Raw genomic sequence first — 19,671 nt, 5'->3', positions numbered from 1 at the left:
CGCTGGGGATGGCTCTGTGGCCTCTGCCCCAGGCGCTAGAGTGGCTCTGGTCGCAACATGGCAATGCCCAGGATGGGCAGAGCATCGCCCCCTGGTGGGCAGAGCGTAGCCCCATGGTGGGCGTGCCGGGTGGATCCTGGTCGGGCGCATGCGGGAGTCTGTCTGTCTCTCCCTGTTTCCGGCTTCAGAGAAATGCAAAAAAATAAAAATAAATAAAGTAAAATATCAGGATGACTATATACTGAATTTTATAACATTAATAGGATATATAGTTTAGTTTTTTTGGGGGGGGATGGGAATTTAGCTTTATTGAAAAATATGCCTTGTGTAGACCCAGAGGACTGCCTCCAGGTTATCTAGTTCTGATTCTGTGGCAGCCATTTCATGTAGTATATTATAGATAACTGATAGAAATGCGAAATTATCCTTGTCAATGCCATGGAAGTTCAGTCCCGACAGGTAGAAGTTGAACTGCTTCCTTCCTTTGCTGTGGAGATGGCTAGCTTCCCCTTCATTTGCACATTCATGTTGACATCGCTTCATCTCTTATAAAGCTGTTTCTTGCCTTATTAAAAAAACTGGTTATTGTATTTGCCTTGTTCCTTTATTAATTGAGTTGAATAAAATCTGTAATGGGTTTGTTTTAGGTCTATGTGAGTCATTTCACTTGTCTTCTGAGAGCTAATTCTTTTTTGCTAAGATCATGTATATTAGGTGAGCTGTGGTCAATTCATACTGACTCTGGAACACTTCCGTGCATTTCCCCCTATTTTTAAAAATTCAAAAGTGTTTGGCACATCAGCTAAGTTTATTATAAGTGCAACATAAATGGTAGTGTTTAAAAAAAAACTCAGCACACCTGTCCTGTTCACTGCTGCCTCACTCAAACCTTCATGAGTGCCCTCTTTGCCTCCTTATTCCATAAGGTGTAGATGAGAGGGTTTAGCACGGGAGTCACTGGGTTGTAGAAGAGGGTGAGGAACTTTCCCTGGTCCTGGATGAAACTATTTTCCAGCTGCATATACCTGTAGATGTGGCCGTAGAACAAGGTGACCACAACCAGGTGGGAGCTGCAGGTATTGAAGGCCTTGGGCCATGATGTGCCCGTAAGAGCCCAGGATGAGAGTGAAGACAGCAAGACGACAACCATGGCAAAGGCAGTGTCTCCTTGGCGCCAGCGTCCACGCCATCCATCCTGACTGTTTGCCAGCTGCATCTGGAGAGAGTCATTGTCAGTGGGGACATGATGATGGCAATGACCAGGCCACACCCTCAAGCCAGGGACACCAGTCGTAAGCACAGCTGGGAGTGCACAAGGACTAGCACCTGCAGACAGCAGCATAAGTGACATAGGTTATGACAGCCAGCAGGACACACTCCACTCTGCTGACAGGAAGGAGAACAGCTGGACTGGCAGCCGGCTAGCTGACAGTCTTGTCAGGGCCCCACCAGAATCTGTGGGGTACAGCTGGTACTGAAGCAGAGATCCAGGAAGGAAAGATTGGCCAGGAAAGAACACTGGGGTATGAAGTCCAGTGTCTAATATCAACACAAGGATGAAGATTGAATTTCCCAACACCGCCACTGAGTACAGAGCGAAATTGACTATGAAGAGCACCATCACCAGTCTGGGCTGTCAGAGACCCACTGAGAGAATACTTAATTTATGGTTTCTAAAAATATTGAATATCAGATCTATAGTTTTTAAATCCATTGCATAATAGGATTTTTTTAAAAAAGGTAAATCGTCAAGGACTATTTTACTCTTATTAAGGTGGTATAATAATAACGTGTTAATTTCCTAGTGTCAATGTCACCTTTTTACTCAGGTTCTAGTATATCCACTAAATATCCCAGTTCTTATGCCCATAAAATGCTGTTCAGCCACACCTCTGTAATCCATTTGTTTGAAAGAAATAGAGTCCCTGCCACGTGGGAAAGGGTCTCCTGTTCCATCATGAAATGACAGCTTTGAATATATTTGTCTTCTTTTTACATGAAAATAGTGATGAATGGAGAGAAGAAAGAATATGGTAACAAAGAATAGTTTTTAAAATTAAAATTTTAAAAATTGACCCTACTATAAGCTAAGGAGAATAAAGAGGGCAGCGTTCAATGGCAGACTCATACTGGAATAAAGGTACAAGGATAATAACAAAATAACAGAGAACAGGAGACAAGTGTGAAACCAGCAGAGTAGCAGGTGCAGAAGAAAACACACTCCAAACCGTTAGTAATGTGAGTTCTTTGATAAATTAAGCATAAATAACAAGACTAAAATGGTTAAATGGATATTATTAAATATGTATATACACTGGCATAGAACCAAGAGCTGCTTCAATTAATAGTAGTATATATATTTGACGAGTAAACTGTAAAAAGTAAATGCCGAGTAGCACATAAATTGTTGTCACTAATATTTTGATTTTCAAATAAAAAAAACTTACATTTGGTGAGAACTTCTCAACTTCAAGCCCTTTATAATAAATTTATTTTCCAGAGCCAAGTGTAGTACAACAAAACAAAAGAAAACATTTTCTTAATTTTCTCTGGTCACTTAGGCTTACCTGGTTTTGACTTTCCCAAAGGATGTGGGGTGAACACATGTTAGTGTTTTTCTGCTGGATGGGATCTCAGGGAAGATTGTGTAGTTAATAGAGGTAGAAAGTAATGACAAGGTGATATGAGACGGGTGCGCCAGAAACTGTATGGAAGTGGTCCTGGCCGGTTGGCTCAGTGGTAGAGCCCTGGGTTCGATTCCTGGCCAGGGCACACAGGAGGGGTGCCCATCTGCTTCTTCACCCCTCCCCTTCTCCTTCCTCTCTGTCTCTCTCTTTCCCTCCCGCAGCCAAGGCTCCATTGGAGCAAATTTGGCCTGGGCGCTGAGGATGGCTCTGTGGCCTCTGCCTCAGGTGCTAGAATGGACCTGGTTGCAACAGAGCAACGCCCCAGTGGGCAGAGCATCGCCCCCTGGTGGGTGTGCCGGGTGGATCCCGGTCAGGCGCATGCGGGAGTCTGTCTGACTGCCTCCTGGTTTCCAATTTCAGAAAAATACAAAAAAAAAAAAAAAAAGAAAGAAAGAAAGAAAGAAAGAAAGAAAGAAAGAAAGAAAGAAAGAAAGAAAGAAAGAAACTGTATGGAAGTGATTACAAAGATCTCCATTTGTGAAGACAGGGCACAGCAAGCAAGCCAAACTGTCTTCCATGCATTAGGTGTAGTTTCCTCCTAAAGACAAAGAGTTTTGCAAGTCTTTTTCTTATAATTTGACTAAAGTATATTACTGCCTTAGAGAAAAGGTACAATGGGTAATTGTCACAGGGGTGCTAAATTATGAAGAAAAGAAGCAATTGTAATAGAAAATAACATGAACATTTCTCCTCCATCTACCTGCCATTGAAGCCATACACTCAGCCTTCGGGAGGCTTGCCAGGCAGACACGTCTTGCTGCCCCAGAAGATAACAGGACAGACATAGAAGCTCTTAGAGACTCAGATAGAGGCCCAATTTCTTAGCATCAGCAATGGTTTCTTGTTGAGATCATGGGGACTGCACTCTCTTTTGAGTAATTAGCTGGGTTGCAGAGACAGCAGAAGAATATATTCTTAGGAGAATCCTCAAATAACATCCTTCTTCCAAATAAAAAAATTAACATATAACCATATAAAAATGTAACATGTAACCATGATTATATACTACAGATGTTGCTTTAACCTTTAAAAGACTTAAATAAAAATTTAAGAGGACATAAACATAATTTAGTTTGAGTTTAATATTTAGGTTTGACTCCAGAACAATCTTAAACCCACAAAGATTGCATATCTTTGCGTCCCATTTCTCAAGCATGAAAATCACCATGGTCAGTTACATTTTTCTAGAGCCCATGGGTCTGACTTTGTGACACGGATCACACAGCTCTGGAGCTTTCCAGCTGCCCAACTTTCTGAACCACATTAATGTAAACATAAATTCAAATTGATCACTCTGCTATTTTCTCCCAACATCCAAGACTTTATTTGTTAGATAATAAGTAATTTTGCCTCTTTCACAGTGACATTTAGTTAGAGAAAACAAATGTTTTTCAAAATCTAAGCAGAAAAATGAGTTGTAGAAGTTTCCACTAGATATTTCTATGTTCCCTGTAAATTAAACTTCATGTTAATTTTGTGGGCTCACATGGAACCTGTAAACATAGCACTACCAAAAGCATTTTTTTGCACAAACTACTAGGGTTTTTTATTAAACAAATTAGCTTAATTTTCTTTTTGCCTTTTTTTCAAAGGAATATTGTGCATAAGTTTGGAAGGAAGACCAGATAGATATAACAGTACTTTGTTTTCTACTTTTAAATAGTTTGTAAGTGTTGTATGAACACAGAATCAATGAATCTAAATGACTAAGAAGAATATGTGGGACATTGACTCATTTCCCTTCGCTGTTTTCTAAGTGGAAATAAAAAGGTCTATCAGCTCATTGAGTAATTAACACAAATCTACTCTGACAGTTATTATTATTTTTAATGTCTTTTCCAAGTGAGAAGACGGGAGATAGACAGATTCCTGCATGCGCCCCAACTGGGATCCAACCTGCAAACTCGTCTGGGGCTGATGCTCTGCCCATCTGGGGCCATGCTTGCAACTGAGCTATTTTTAGCATGGGAGGTACAGGCTCCAGGGAGCCATCCTCAGCGCCCAGAGTAGATGCCCTAGAGCCAATCAAGCCATGGCTGCTGGAGAGAAAGAGAGAGGGGCAGAGAAGGGGGAGGAGGAGGGATGGAGAAGCAGATGGTTGCCTCTCCTGTGTGCCCTGACTGAATTTGAACTCGGGACATCCACACACAGACGGATGCTCTACCACTGAGCTAACTGGCCTGGGGCTGACAGTTATGTTCTAAAGATGAGAAAAAACCGAAGGAACTATAGGTCAGATAAACTGAGGAATGAGAAATGCTTAGATCTGTTGATAAAATAGCTTTTCTTAGGCCATTTCTGTTTTCTGGTAAAATTGATTACCACTGGGTAATTGTGGAAAGTCTTAAGAGATCCTGGATGATGTAATCAATGAATAATATTTAGAAGTAGAGTCCACAGGAGAGCGATTTTCAGCTTCTGCAATTCTTTACAAAAGTTTGGAGAACAAACCCGAGAGATCTTATTAGAATAATTATTAGGAAGGAGCTCCTGATAACGAAGGTCTTGTTTTCTCTGTGTCCACAGGGATCCGGCTCTTGGAAAGAGTAGAACTCGTTAACATGTTCTCTGCATGCATTCCTCTGTTAAAATGTTTTGAAAGAGTTTTATTATAATTCACAAAACGGAGTAATCTCTAGGGAAACCTGTCTCAGAGGAGAAACACTGATCCAGGACTGACTGCCGAGCGAATGGCGTCCGTGCCTGTCACTGTTGAGTTCACCCAGCTTCATCAGCCGGGATGCGCCCAACAATAGCTTCTCCGCCATCAAATACCAACTTTCCAAATATAACTGGAACAATCATCCCTCAATTAGGGACGACATTTTGTTGAGTGGGAACTTGACAGGAGTATCTAAGAGCGCTATTCTCTATCAATGACACTGTATTGTTGATTCCATTGTGGTTTTTTTTTTCTTTTCTTTTCTTTTCTGAAGCTGGAAAAGGGGAGAGACAGTCAGACAGACTCCTGCATGCGCCCGACCGGGATCCACCCGGCACGCCCACCAGGGGCGATGCTCTGCCCCTCCGGGGCGTCGCTCTGTCGCGACCAGAGCCACTCTAGCGCCTGGGGCAGAGGCCAAGGAGCCATCCCCAGCGCCCGGGCCATCTTTGCTCCAATGGAGCCTTGGCTGCGGGAGGGGAAGAGAGAGACAGAGAGGAAGGGAGGGGATGGAGAAGCAAATGGGCGCTTCTCCTATGTGCCCTGGCCGGGAATCGAACCTGGGTCCCCCGCACGCCAGGCCGACGCTCTACCGCTGAGCCAACCGGCCAGGGCCTCCATTGTGTTTGTTAAAGGTTCATTATTCTCCACTCCTTGATATCTTCACTTTCCCATAAGTATTATGTTCACTGTCATGTTGCTAGCACCAGCAAAGTGTTAGTACATAATTAATCAATATCTGTTGATTATAATAATTAATTTATAAAGGATGGTGAAGACTTGCTTTTTCTTTTTCTTTTTTAGATGAGAGGAGGGGAGATAGAGAGGCAGACTGCTGCATGCAACCCGACCAGGATCCACCCAGCAACCCTGTCTGGGGCTGATGCTCCAATCAACCAAGCTAGTTTTAGCACCTGGGGCTGATGCACTCCAACTGAGCTATCCACAGCACCTGGGGCCACACTTGAACCAACAGAGCCACTTGCTGCAGGAGGAGAAGAGGGAGAGAAGGGGGAGTGGGAAGGGGAGAGAAGAAGATGGTCGCTTCTCCTGTGTGCCCTGACCAGAACCAAACCCTGGACATCCATATGCGGAGCCTATGCTTTATCCACTCACTCACCAGCCAGGGCCAACTTGCTATCTTTTACAAAGAGCACTTTTAAAAATTGAATTCATTGGTTAACAAAATTATACAGGTTTGGGGTACACAATTCTACAACACATCTGTACACTGTATTTACAATGAACATTTTGAAAAAAAATAGGAATAGGTAATTTTTTTTTTTTTTTGGAATAGGTAATTTATGATGGAGAAAATTCTGAGGACAAAAGTATTAACTTTATATTGATAATAAAGTTGTGACTATACCTTATTTTTTCTTCATGTGTCTTTATTTACCATTAGTACACATTTCTTAGTTTTTGACAACTATGCACATGTAGCTTAAAAATAAATAAAAAGGAGCCTGACCAGGCAGTGGCGCAGCATCTGACTAGGATGCAGAGGACCCTGGCTCAAAACGGAGCTCTCTGGCTTGAGTGCTCGGTTGCTGGCTTGAGCGTGGGTTCATAGACATGACCCTATGGTCACTGGCCTGAACCCAAGATTGCTGGCTTGAGTAAGGGGTCACTTGGTCTGCTGTAGCCCCCTGGTCAAGGCACATATGACAAAGCAATCAATGAACAACTAAGGAGCCGCAACAAAGAATTGGTGCTTCTCATTTCTCTCCTTTCTTGTCTGTCTGTCCCTATCTGTCCCTCTCTCTGTCAGAAAAATAAATAAATAAATAAAAGAAAAGGATAACTATAAAGTAGTGGGAACAGGTGATGTGTAATAATGTTGAAGAGTCACATATTCTATGCCTGAGAAATTTTATATGTATAGAAAAATTCTTCCACACATAACCAAGAATGTTGATGACACAGTTTTATATGTAATAGCAGAGAATTAGAAGGCACCTACATGAATATCCTTTAGAGACCTGATTAGTACCCCACGGTCCATTATGCAAAGGAACATATTACAGTACAGAAATAGGTAAATCTCAAATGACATTAAAGTGAAGAAAGTTTTGCATTGATTGGCGTAATTGTGCAGGAAGTTGTGAGCCCTGTTTACAGTTTAAACTTTACACTAATAGCAGTGGAGGGCTTGGGCAGGAGTGAGTCCCCGCTGTGGTTTACACTGGGGTGTGCCCTTAACAGACTTACCGTTTTCTACCAACAGTCTTGCTGGGTCATGGAAATAAATTTGAGGGGAATATGGCTAGAGGCCAAGAGAGAAATTAGTAAATAGTTGTAGTAACATAGGTGAGCCGTGGCAATAAAAAGTAAATACAAATTCAAGAAATATTGAGGAGGACAAACTCGCAGGGTATTTATTACATGCAAACAATGAGGAAAAGGACTGACTCATGGGTGATACTTGAACTTCTGGTTTAATCAACTGAATCCTCGTGGTGATCCCACTTTTAAATATTTCTGTCAAGCAACATGTGTTATTTGTCCAGCTGACTTATTTTTGACCCTTAGGCTTCTCCCACTCATTGGGTTTATCACTTTTCTTACTTGCCTTACTCCTATTCTTCTCTTTCTTAGCCAACATTTGCAATATCACAACTCTGGTTGAGTTCAACTCTCTAGCAACCCCATCCATCTCCTAATGCAGCTTTATAAGACTGGAGAAAACTCTATTTCATTTCAAATCCACAACCACTTACTTCAAGTAAACTTAATGTTGTCAGGTAATTGTAGCATACTTCTTTAGTCCTTCCCTTTCTGCTCTTATGGATAACTATTTCATGTCTTCTAGTTCCTCAGATCACCAATACCCCCTTGCTCACTCTCAGCTGATACACTTTTTTATTTTTGATAGACAGGGAGAGAGATGAGAAGCATCAGTTCGTAGTTGCAGCACTTTAGTTGTTCATTGATTGCTTTCTCATATGTGCCTTGATGGGGTGGGAGGCTCCAGCTGAGCAGTGACCTCTTGCTCAAGCCAGCGACCCTGGGTACAAGCCAGAAATCTTTGGGTCATGTCAATGATCCTATGCTCAAGCCAATGACCCCGCACTCAAGGTGGTGAGCTTGCAGCTCAAGCAAGATGAGGCAGTGCTCAAGCCAGCAACCTCAGGGTTTCGAACTTGGGACCTCAGTGTCCCAGATCGATGCTCTCTATCCACTGTGCATCCACTTCATCAGCTGATAAATCAACTTGATGCCCAAATTTACTGAGAAGATGGAAGCAATCAGAAAACACTTAATGAGTACTTGTGATATGCCTGAAAACCTGCTGTGTGTTTTCACATATTCCATATTATCGAATATGTAGGAAGAAAATGATAGTAAGAGAGAATTAGAAAAAGCATGGTAGAATATTCCAACTAAAATGATAAACAAATGCTAAAATAAATAGGCAGTTGTTATCTTAAAGAAATTAAATTACAAAATCAATTAAATATTCCTTTCAAGAATTTTAGTTTGTTTATTTCATTGCTTTTAAAAAACTTGAGCCTGACCAGGCAGTGACACAGTGGATAGGCCTCAGCCGGGGACACTGAGGACCCAGGTTTGAAGCCCCAAGGTTGCCAGCTTGAGTGCCGGCTGGCCAGCTTGAGAGTGGGATCATAGACATGACCCCAAAGTCACTGGCTTGAGCCCAAGGCCGCTGTCTTGAAGAGGTCACCGTCCCAGCTAAAGCCCTGAGGGCCACATATGAGAAATAATCAACGAACAACTAAGGTGCCTCAACTACGAGTTGATGCTTTGCATCTCTCTCCCTTCCTGTCGGTCTGTCCCTCTGTCTCTGTTTTCCTCTCTGTATGAAAATTCAATTAAGCCCTGGCCAGATAGCTCAGTTTGGAGTGTTGCTCCAGAGTACAAAGGTTGCCAGTTCGAGTCTCTGGTCAGGGTCCCCGATCAGGACACATAACAAAAGCAGCTCATGTTCCTCTTTCTCTCTCCTTCTCTCTCTTTCTCTCTCTCTCTCTCTCTCTCTCTCAAAAAAAAAAAAAAAAAAAAAAGAGTCCAACTGCTCAACTGCTCCCAGAGTTCATCTTACTCCTCTCTGCCTCTGTCTGTCCTGGTAACATATGGGGAAAGTGCAGATGATCAGATGAACAGTCTTCAAACTAAGCAAGAAGGCCCCTTAGCTTGTCCTTAATGAAGTATTAGGTATTGAATATAAGTAAGAAATTCTTCCTTTTTTATAAAGCAAATACCTCACAGTCTTGCTTTTATACATCCTTTATTCTTCATTCTCTGTTGCCTCAGAAAGTCAGACATAAACATTATTAAACTCAATTGCATAAATAATTCAAAATATGCATGACCCACATTAGGGATCCATGTTACAGTGTTGGAGGTACCAAACACTAGATAATCGAACTGTTTATTTTGCATGTCATTTAGGTATTTGGCACTTATTATAAAAGTACACGTGAACTTTCTAGACAGAATAAGTACTTCCCTACTTCTAAGTTCTTTTCATATATGTTGAGCACTCACTAAGTACAAATCATTGTGACAGAAGCTGGTCTAGGTACAAAAATGCCGGGTGTCTACATTCATGGCCGGTATTTTGAAAGCAGTGATCACTGTTGGGCCCAGGATTGAAGTCTTCCTAGTGCTTAGAAGGATTTGAGAGGAATACAAGTGCTTATCAACTCAGGAATTTTGCATTTTCTCAACCTAGCTAGCCCATTGAGTTCCCTTTCTTATTAAGCATCTCTTAATCCAGAATGTCAGAGTATTCTTTTACTTGCTGGGTCTAACAACATATATAGAAGATAGGTCAAAAGAGAATCCCAAAGCTTGATCACTCTTTACTGTACATCTGCACCCCCCTTCCCTAGCACCTTCTTCATGGCCTCTTTGACATCTTTGTTTCTCAGTGTATATATAAGGGGGTTAACACTGGGAGTGACAATTGTGTAGAACAGAGTAAGGAACTTGCCCTGGTCCTGGGAATAAGTGTTTGCTGGCTGGAGGTACATGTATATGATTGTACCATAGAAGAGAGAGACAACGATCAGGTGGGAACTACAGGTGTTGAAGGCTTTCTTTCTCCCGGCAGCAGACTTGATCCTGAGCACGGCTCGTGCAATGTACCCGTAAGAGATGAGGATGAAGATGAGCGGTGCCAGAATCATAAAGATCGCCAAGGCAAATGCCAGTGCCTCAAGGGTCATGGTATCAACACAGGCCATGCCAATTAGTGCTGGCATCTCACAGAGAAAGTGGTCTACCCGTCTGCGCCCACAGTGGGGGAGCATCAATGTATGGGGTGCCATTATGAGAGAATTGCCAAAGCCACTCAACCATGCAATGGAAGCCAACTTCCCACAGAGGTGTGGGTGCATGATGATCATATAGTGCAGGGGTTTGCAGATAGCAACATAGCGGTCATAGGCCATGACAGCCAGGAGGACACACTCCACCCCACCCAGAGCCAGGACAAAGTAGAGCTGGGTGGCACAACCTACATAGCTGATGGTCTTATCTGGACCCCGCAGGTTGTAGAGCATCTGAGGGATGGAGCCTGTGGTGAAACACATATCTAAGAATGAGAGGTTGGCCAAAAAGAAATACATTGGTGTGTGCAGCTGGAAATCCAGAACCGAGAGCAAGATGATGGTCATGTTGCCAAGAAGAGTCAGCAGGTAAAAAGTGAGGACAACCACAAAGAGGACCAGCTCCAGGTGGGGACGGTCAGAGAAGCCTACCAGGATGAAATCTTCCAAAGAACTTCTATTGTCCTTTGCCGTCATCTGTAACCACATATTCACCTGTTAGGAGAAAGATGAATATCGTGAAAGGTATAGCTATAGTCCCTCAAAATGGATGGTGCTGGGAACTTCCTTGGAAATGTTGGGTGTCCCATCAAGAATTTCAACGGGCATTAGGTAGTCCCTATTTGGTCTGAGGGGTACAGTATTTGGGAGTTTTTCAGACTCCTGGCTGTGATTATTCACCAACCGTTTACATCATTCTTGTCAGACTGGCAGGATGTCAAAAGTTATTGATTATTTTATAAGTAGTAAACATACAAAATAGTCTACTTAAAAATGTTTTTTAATGAAGAAACATCAAATCTTCTACTAATATGTAACCAATAAATAGGAATAGGGGCTGTGTCTCCACATTAGAGTACCCAGCTTGCTGTTAGCTGGAATCTCACTTTAAACGATGTGTCATCAACAATGGGAAACCTAGAATCATATTCAACTCAAGGGAAAAAGTGACCAAGTAAAATCTTAGGAAGAAGATGACCTTGTTACTGTTACACCTACACCTTGATTCCATTCATTCTTCTTATAGGAGCATGACCTGACCATGCCCCCTACCCAACATCCAGTCTCTGATGTAATTATATTTTATAGCCACATGGTTTATTTTAACCCTGGGATTGGGTGACTTTTCTGAAGTTCAGAATGCTTTCCTATAAAAATGAAAATGATAGAAATAAAAAAATTGCTAAAACTCAATCCCAATGGAACTAATTAATATTCAGTGTTCTTTCAATAGTCTTTCTTCCCTTTTTATTCACATTTAGTCTCACAAAGGACTTCACTCCCACGAAATCTATATGGATTACTTCATCTATTTATCTCTTATGAACCCATAGAAATGAATGATTTAAAAAATATTTATGATACTTTACACTTTCAATTATTGGGCAGTGTTGTTATGTCTTAGGGGGAGTGTATTATATAAAAGTAAGTTAACCAAGGGCAAAATCCCATTCTGATATTTTTGCATATTTTCCTAAGCAGTTATTAAGAGGTAATAGAGTTGTGCCTGACCTGACCATGGCACAGTAGATAGAGCATCAGCCTGGGATGCTGAGGACTCACGTTTGACACCCTGAGGTTGCCGGCTTGAATGTGGGCTCACCAGCTTGAGTGTGGGATCATAGACATGACCCATGGTCACTGGCTTGAGCCCAAAAGTCACTGGCTTGAAGGCCTAGGTCACTGGCTTGAACAAGAGGTCACTGGCTTGGCTGGAGCCCCTTTGTCAAGGTACATATGAGAAAGTATCAATGAACAACTAAGGTGCAGCAACTATGAGTTGATGCTTCTCATCTCTATCCCTTCCTGTCTCTCTCTCTCTATCTCTCACTCAAAAAAAAAAAAAAAAAGAAGGAATAGAGTTGTGACTTTCATTAAAAGGGAATGTATTATATCTCTCAGATGATTGGGGCACAAAATAGGGTTCCACTGTTCTATGCCTTAATTAAATCATGTTGTGGCATGCATTGCCAACAACAGTTCTAAGATTTTGTACCTTAATGCTGACACTTATTCGAAATTATAGGACTGTCAACGTCATCACCAGAAGCTACAAGCTTCTCCAGTGATAATGGACACATTGGACAATACCTGGGGGTGGGGATAGACAATCCAGTGACCACAAAACTGAGGACCAACGCTGACAATCGCAAGCATTGCAGCTTTTCCTCCACCTCTTGTAAAGTGGAAATGAAAAAATATATAGTCATTAAGAAAAAACAGATATGTGTGTGTAAGCAAACTGGGAGGGTACACACCAAACTGATGATAGCGAATGTCTCTGGAGGGGAATTTGATCCCAAGGTTGAGCTAGTCTTGGCAAATATCCATATGTCTAAAAGATCTCAAATCATGAAAGAAAAAATAACAACAGGAATTACAAATCATTGGAATAGTAATGCAGCTAATGTTAACCATTTGACATGATTTACCTCGTTTCATGCTCAGAGCAGCTCCAGGGGGTCAGCGGTGTCATTACTCAGCAATACAGAGTGAGCCACTGAGGCCAGAGCGGGAGTGATGGAGGACGCTGCCCAGGTCACGCGGCCGGCACGTGGGACCCGCTGGAGGCCCGCGGCTTCACTCCAGAGACCGGTCCGGTAGTCTCGTTCTAACTGTGGTTAGGCAGCACCAGTGATGCCAAATCTGCACGCGGAGAATCCAAATAAATTGCAAAATTCAGTCTGCAACTCACTTCTTGTAATTTGTTGCGCAAAGTTAAATATAAAGAGTTCTGCTGCTTATAAATTGAATAGGGCAGGTAGCTAATTGCAGTGGTACAGGCAAGACAGACAAACAAGTCACATTTTTATTCAGAAACTGAGAACTTCAGTTAAATTTTGCCTGCCAGGATGTGTTGACATGCGTACTTTGGGTGTAGAAGCTGTCAGAACATGCTTAGGCCCAGCGTCACCCAGTTCCACTGTCACAGTCAATGACATCTTGTCCCGTGGTTAAGATACACAGAATTCCCCCTATATCTGCATAGGGAGTGGGCAAAAGTAAGTTTACAGTTAGAATACGAATTAATAATACAATGATTAATAAATGATAACACAAGAATACACTCTGTTTTGTGTATTCACAACTGTAAGCCTACTTTTGCCAGCCCTCTGTCTATGCCTGTATGTGTGTTTGTGGATGATCATCAGCTACAGAGTGCAAACCCAAGTCGTTTCCCTTTCTTTGTTTGTGTGTCCAAATTACATTATTTAAGGCATTTTCTTTTTTTTTTTTTTTTTTTTTTTTCTTCATTTTTCTGAAGCTGGAAACAGGGAGAGACAGTCAGACAGACTCCCGCATGCGCCCGACCGGGATCCACCCGGCACGCCCACCAGGGGCGGTGCTCTGCCCCCCCAGGGGGCGATGCTCTGCCCATCCTGGGCGTCGCCATATTGCGACCAGAGCCACTCTAGCGCCTGAGGCAGAGGCCACAGAGCCATGCCCAGCGCCCGGGCCATCTTTGCTCCAATGGAGCCTTGGCTGCAGGAGGGGAAGAGAGAGACAGAGAGGAAAGCGCGGCGGAGGGGTGGAGAAGCAAATGGGCGCTTCTCCTATGTGCCCTGGCCGGGAATCGAACCCGGGTCCTCCGCACGCTAGGCTATTTAAGGCATTTTCATCACTAAAACTACTAGGTTAATGTCATAGAAAACACAAATATTTGTCAGTCTTTCTCAGAAACACAATGATTGACTTCAATTTTAATACTTTATGAAGAATAACTGTATTGCGAACTACTGTGTCTTAAGATTCAAAATAGAAAGCCCAGCCTATACACTAAGGCAAATGAAAAGAGGGTGCCCCTAAGGGACTTGCCTTCCTGCACGAATACCCACCCACAAGTCATGTGCCAGGTCATTCTACATGTCTACTATGGCCACAAGGCCACCTCAGTTCTGTGCTAGAGGACCAAGTTCTCTCACACTGCCCTGTATACTGGTATTGAACAGAATCAACTGAGAATATCAACTTATGGAAATAAATTCAATGTCATAGGACATGTATCAATTTTCTTCTTTTAGAGAGAGAGAGACAGAAAGGGAGAGAGATGAGAAGTATCAACTCATAGTTGTGGCACTTTAGTTGTTCATTGACTGCTTTCTTATATGTCTCTTGATGGGGGTTGGGGGGCTGCAGCTGAGCCAATGACCCCTTGCTCAAGCCAACAACCTTGAGCGACTTTGGGCTTCAAGCCAGTGGCCAAAGGGTCATATCTATCATCCCATCCTCAAGCTGGTGACCAGTGCTCAAACCAGTGACCTCAGAGTTTCGAACATGGGTCTTTAGCATCCTAGGCCAACGCTTTACCCACTACACCACTGCCTGGCTGGGTGGACATGTATCTATTGAATGAACTAATACATTTTGTGTTTATGGGGTAGAGGAAGGAGAAAACCCACACTAATAATCTAATGAGAGAAAAGGTGAGGAGTTCGACTGTGATATTGTTACCAGACAGGAACCAGGCCCAAAGCGGGTCTGTCTCAGGCCAACCTACAGTGCATGAATTCTTGACTTTGTTCAGAAAAGATTTCATAACAGAAGTCCACGTGATTTTGAGAGTATGTTTATTAAAGCTGGGACAGTGGAACAAGGAAGAGCTTAGGATAGAAGAGGCAACAGGAGAGCCTAGTGGGGCTGTTATGGCTCACTGGAAAGTCAGAGAAAAGGGGCTCTGGAGACAGGTTCAAGGGGTGAGATCATTGATCCCCTAGTTGCAAGTTGCATGAGGACCCTTAGAGTTTAGGAGATGCACACTCGAGAGGGAAGGAAGGTGTGGGCACGCTCCCAAGAGGGAAAGTGTACTATTTTATTTTTTCTTGTTTCTTAAATAAACCAACGGATTCACAAAGCATGGGGTTATTAAATTTCACAAGATTAAAAAGAAATGAACCTAAGAATTCTCCAGTATCACTATTATCTAAATCTTTTACACGGAGCCAGAATGCGGATTTGCTGCTTAGGTTGTTTGGAGGGAGGATTCATTATGTTCCAGGGATAAGAGAAGTGTTGGCTCCTTACAGCTGGACAAACTACTCATCTGTTCCAATGGAATTCCAGATAAACAGAAAGCCATGAGGAACCCAGAACTCACCTCGTTGGAGTTTAAAAGTCTCAGTGTTAACAGTGAACAGCACAGTTAATTACTGAGAGTCCATTTTCAATACCATCTCAGGAGATGCAGGACCATAATTAGTATTTTATTCTTTAAAATTTTTTTTAATTTATTAATTTTTAGAGAGAGAGGAAGGAAGAGAGACAAACAGACACACATACACAATGAGAGAGAGAGAGAAAGAGAGAGAGAGAGAGAGAGAGAGAGAGACATCAACTTGTTCGACTTAGTCATGCCTTCATCGGTTGATTCTTGTTAGTGCCCTAACTGGGGTGCAACTTGCAACCTCAGCATGACTGGATGATGCTTTCATCAACTGAGCTACCCAGTCACAATGAGTATTTTATTTTTAAGGTTTTCCAGTTCAGTAGATTCCAATGGCTTTTAAAATCATGTTTTTGGTAAGAACTCCATTAAGTGAGTTCAAAATCTCTCTCCAATTTTCTCATAGAATGAGTGATATTTAACCACCATCTTTATAACTTGATCAAGCCTACATTAAAGTGAATAATATGTCTAACTTCCCACAGTTCAGCTATAGTCTATGGTTAAAAAAACCAAAACCAAAACCAGATGACTGGAGAGAAAGCTGGATCCCATTTCTTCCTACCCAGGATCATTAACTTACCAAATTGGACAGCACACTCAGACATGCCATGTCCACAGTTCCTTCTCTTTCTTGAGACTTCACACAAGAGTCCAAGTGAAATGACCATAGTGAAAACCATAGGAGAAAAGAAAGAAATCTGTGAGAAAGATAAAATGATAAAGAGGCAACAGGACCCAGCAAGTTGAATCTGGATGGATGAAGAGAGAATGTTGATGAGCAAACAATAGTTATATCACCCGAGGGCCCCGAATACCCATCCCTTTCCCACCCCAGGTAAGGAAGCCAGAGGGTCTCTGATGTACACTTAGCTCAGGGAGCACAGAAGGGCTCCAAGGGTTCAAGTTTGAAAAGAAAGAACTTATGGGTTTCAGAGTTGATATAGAATTGGACACTTTTTTTCTGCCTCCCCCTGTGGAGTAAAACTTTCTTTTCAATAATTCTCTGAACTAATTATTTCTAACAAGGGTTGGGAGAGCATGAGGTCTCAGAGGAGATATTACTCTTCCACAACCACACACACACACACACACACACACACACACACACACACACACACACTACAGATTCACCTGAGAGGCAGATACAGAGAGAGCACCAAATCTTCTTCACTGGGTCTCACCAAGACCAAGAGTCAGTACTGAACACTAAGATGCCAAGAGTGGCTGCCTTACCCTTCATTCAGAACAAAACCTAGAATCCATGAACAATGTGTGAGCATCTGCTCGTGCTGGATTGATTTCCTTGGTGACACGTGTCCTCTGTCCCCTGCTTGGGGCTAGACAGGGCAGAGAAGGGTTGGTCACAGTCCTTCACCCTTTTGTTTACTACACATGAGTTCTGTGTGCAATTTTAAGGTCCATGATAACAAAGCTTAACTTGAATATTTTCTTTTTAAGACAGATATATCAAGAGGAGGGTGGATGAAAAAAGAGAGATTGACATTTAAAATTAATACAAAAACAACAAAGAGCTCAAAAATATTAAAATAATCTTATTTCAATTTGCCAAGTCTGATGTAAAATTATTATTTTTATTTTTTTTAGCCCTGAGACAAATTTTTTTATTTTTTGATTAATTTTAATGGGGTGATATTGATAAATCAGGGTACATATGTTCAGAGAAAACAGCTCTAGGTCATTTTGACATTTGCTTATGCTGCATTCCCATCATCCAAAGTCCAATTGTCTTTCATCACCTTCTAACTGGTTTTCTTTGTGCCCCTCCCCTCCCCATCCCCCCTTTCCTTTCCTCCCCCCCCCTAAGATGTAAAATTATTTATTTATTTATTTATTTTTGTATTTTTCTGAAGCTAGAAACCGGGAGAGACAGTCAGACAGACTCCCACATGTGCCGGAGGGGAATCCACCCGGCACGCCCACCAGGGGGCAACGCTCTGCCCACCAGGGGGCGATGCTCTGCCCCTCCGGGGGTTGCTCTGCCACGACCAGAGCCACTCTAGTGCCTGGGGCAGAGGCCAAGGAGCCATCCCCAGCGCCTGGGCCATCTTTGCTCCAATGTAGCCTTGGCTGCGGGAGGGGAAGAGAGAGACAGAGAGGAAGGAGGGGGGGAGACGTGGAGAAGCAAATGGGCGCTTCTCCTGTGTGCCCTGGCCAGGAATCGAACCCGGGACTTCTACACGCCAGGCCGATGCTCTACCATTGAGCCAACCGGCCAGGGCAAGATGTAAAATTATTAAGACTATCTCAAGAAGTTACTATGCATCTGAATGACAAATGACTCCAGCTAGCATTAGAATAAATCAATAGGTTTTGGTTACTAAGAAAGAAAAATAGTATGCTTGTGCTCCTTCACTTTGCTATCTGTTACAGTCCTAGGTGAATAAGGTTCAAATGGGTACATCTTGAAAGCATATTTTCTATACCTACCTGTCAAAGACTTCTAAGGGAGATGAATGTCACATTTCATCTCTATAACCAGAAATTTTAATTGATACAGAGGAGATAATACATATAAATGTATTTTGTACATTTAAAATATTATTTAGATTTTAATAACCATTATTATTAATATCTTATGGATGACTAACTTCAGTGGCCATTTCTAAGTACTTTTGTTAAGTAGAAACAAATTATATCGGGTCATTACCATGTCAAGTGTTGTGTTTTAAATATAAACATTATTATTAAAGTCATATATTATAATTTTAACACTAATTAATTTTGTGAAGATCAAAGATGAATAGAAAAACTGATACTTTCATCTTCATTAATTTGTTAACAAATGGCATATATGATTTTTACTTGTCAACAGAAACACAAATATGTCGATGAGCAATTGAAATTAGTCAATATTAATTCTGTATTCCACCAAAACTCCTGGCACAATTAGAGGAGCCATTCCCCTGAGAATCGCTTTTTATACTTAAATTATTAACTTAATACATCTCAACCTAATACTTTCTCATGGAAACTAGGGAGAACTACCTGGAGAATTTTATGCTTTCAAGAATTTCCTACCTGAAATAATGAGTCTCCCGAGAAATAAAGGGGATTTGTTTTATATATATATATATATATATATATATATATATATATATATATATATATATATATATATATATATATATATTTGTATTTTTCTGAAGCTGGAAACGGGGAGAGACAGACAGACTCCCGCATGCGCCGGACCGGGATCCACCCGGCACGCCCACCAGGGGGCGTCGCTTTGCCACGACCAGAGCCACTCCCGCACCTGGGGCAGAGGCCAAGGAGCCATCCCCAGCGCCCGGGCCATCTTTGCTCCAATGGAGCCTTGGCTACGGGAGGAAGAGAGAGACAGAGAGGAAGGAGAGGGGGAGGGGTGGAGAAGCAGATGGGCGCTTCTCCTGTGTGCCCTGGCCGGGAATCGAACCCGGGACTCCCGCACGCCAGGCGGACGCTCTACCACTGAGCCAACCGGCCAGGGCCAAAATAAAGAGGATTTGTGAGGGTAGTTAACTCAATGGAGGAAGTAAAATTCTTAGCTAAAAGAGACATTTCAGAAGCAATATTTAAATTTTTATGCCACCTGACTTTTAGTCACACCCTAAACCTACCTGTAATCCATCACAAATACACTTAAACTTGTAATTGATGGAAATATTAAAGTTCTGGGAAGCTTTTTTTTCCATGAAATAAAATAATACAGCTCAAGGATTATCAGTGATTATGAGGGATGCCTCCCAGCACATTACCATATGACTTAATAAGTTGTAATATGGCAACATGGAATGCTATCAGAGAAAGAAAGCAAGTCTGTAAATTTGTCAGTCATTTTTCCTATCAAGTGCAATTATATACTGCTCA

At 42.1% G+C, this 19,671-nt stretch overlaps 1 protein-coding gene, 1 non-coding gene and 1 pseudogene across 2 annotated transcripts; all 3 read right to left on the bottom strand.

Annotated features, from left to right (window-relative positions):
* Positions 1 to 883: 883 nt before the first annotated feature.
* LOC136315087 (putative olfactory receptor 2W6) lies at positions 884 to 2,606 on the bottom strand (annotated as a pseudogene).
* Positions 2,607 to 9,715: 7,109 nt separating this feature from the next.
* On the bottom strand, positions 9,716 to 13,163 carry LOC136315448 (putative olfactory receptor 2W6). Its single transcript, XM_066247068.1, has 2 exons — positions 13,073 to 13,163; positions 9,716 to 11,135 (listed from the first exon to the last, which is right to left on the bottom strand). The coding sequence occupies exon 2, from the start codon at positions 11,127 to 11,129 to the stop codon at positions 10,173 to 10,175; it is 957 nt and encodes a 318-aa protein (XP_066103165.1). The 5' UTR covers positions 11,130 to 11,135; positions 13,073 to 13,163; the 3' UTR covers positions 9,716 to 10,172.
* A 6,053-nt stretch (positions 13,164 to 19,216) lies between these two features.
* TRNAA-GGC (transfer RNA alanine (anticodon GGC)) lies at positions 19,217 to 19,292 on the bottom strand. Its single transcript has one exon. It is a non-coding gene; the product is annotated as a tRNA-Ala (tRNA).
* Between the last annotated feature and the right edge of the window lie 379 nt (positions 19,293 to 19,671).

This window comes from Saccopteryx bilineata, chromosome 11 (assembly GCF_036850765.1).
Source record: "Saccopteryx bilineata isolate mSacBil1 chromosome 11, mSacBil1_pri_phased_curated, whole genome shotgun sequence".
NCBI classification, from domain to species: Eukaryota; Metazoa; Chordata; class Mammalia; order Chiroptera; family Emballonuridae; genus Saccopteryx; species Saccopteryx bilineata.
This window is presented reverse-complemented; position numbering and strand designations above follow the sequence as displayed.

Coding starts and splice junctions, on each gene's coding strand:
- LOC136315448 (XM_066247068.1), bottom strand. CDS start 11,129: ATGTGGTTACAGATGACGGCAAAGGACAATAGAAGTTCTTTGGAAGAT.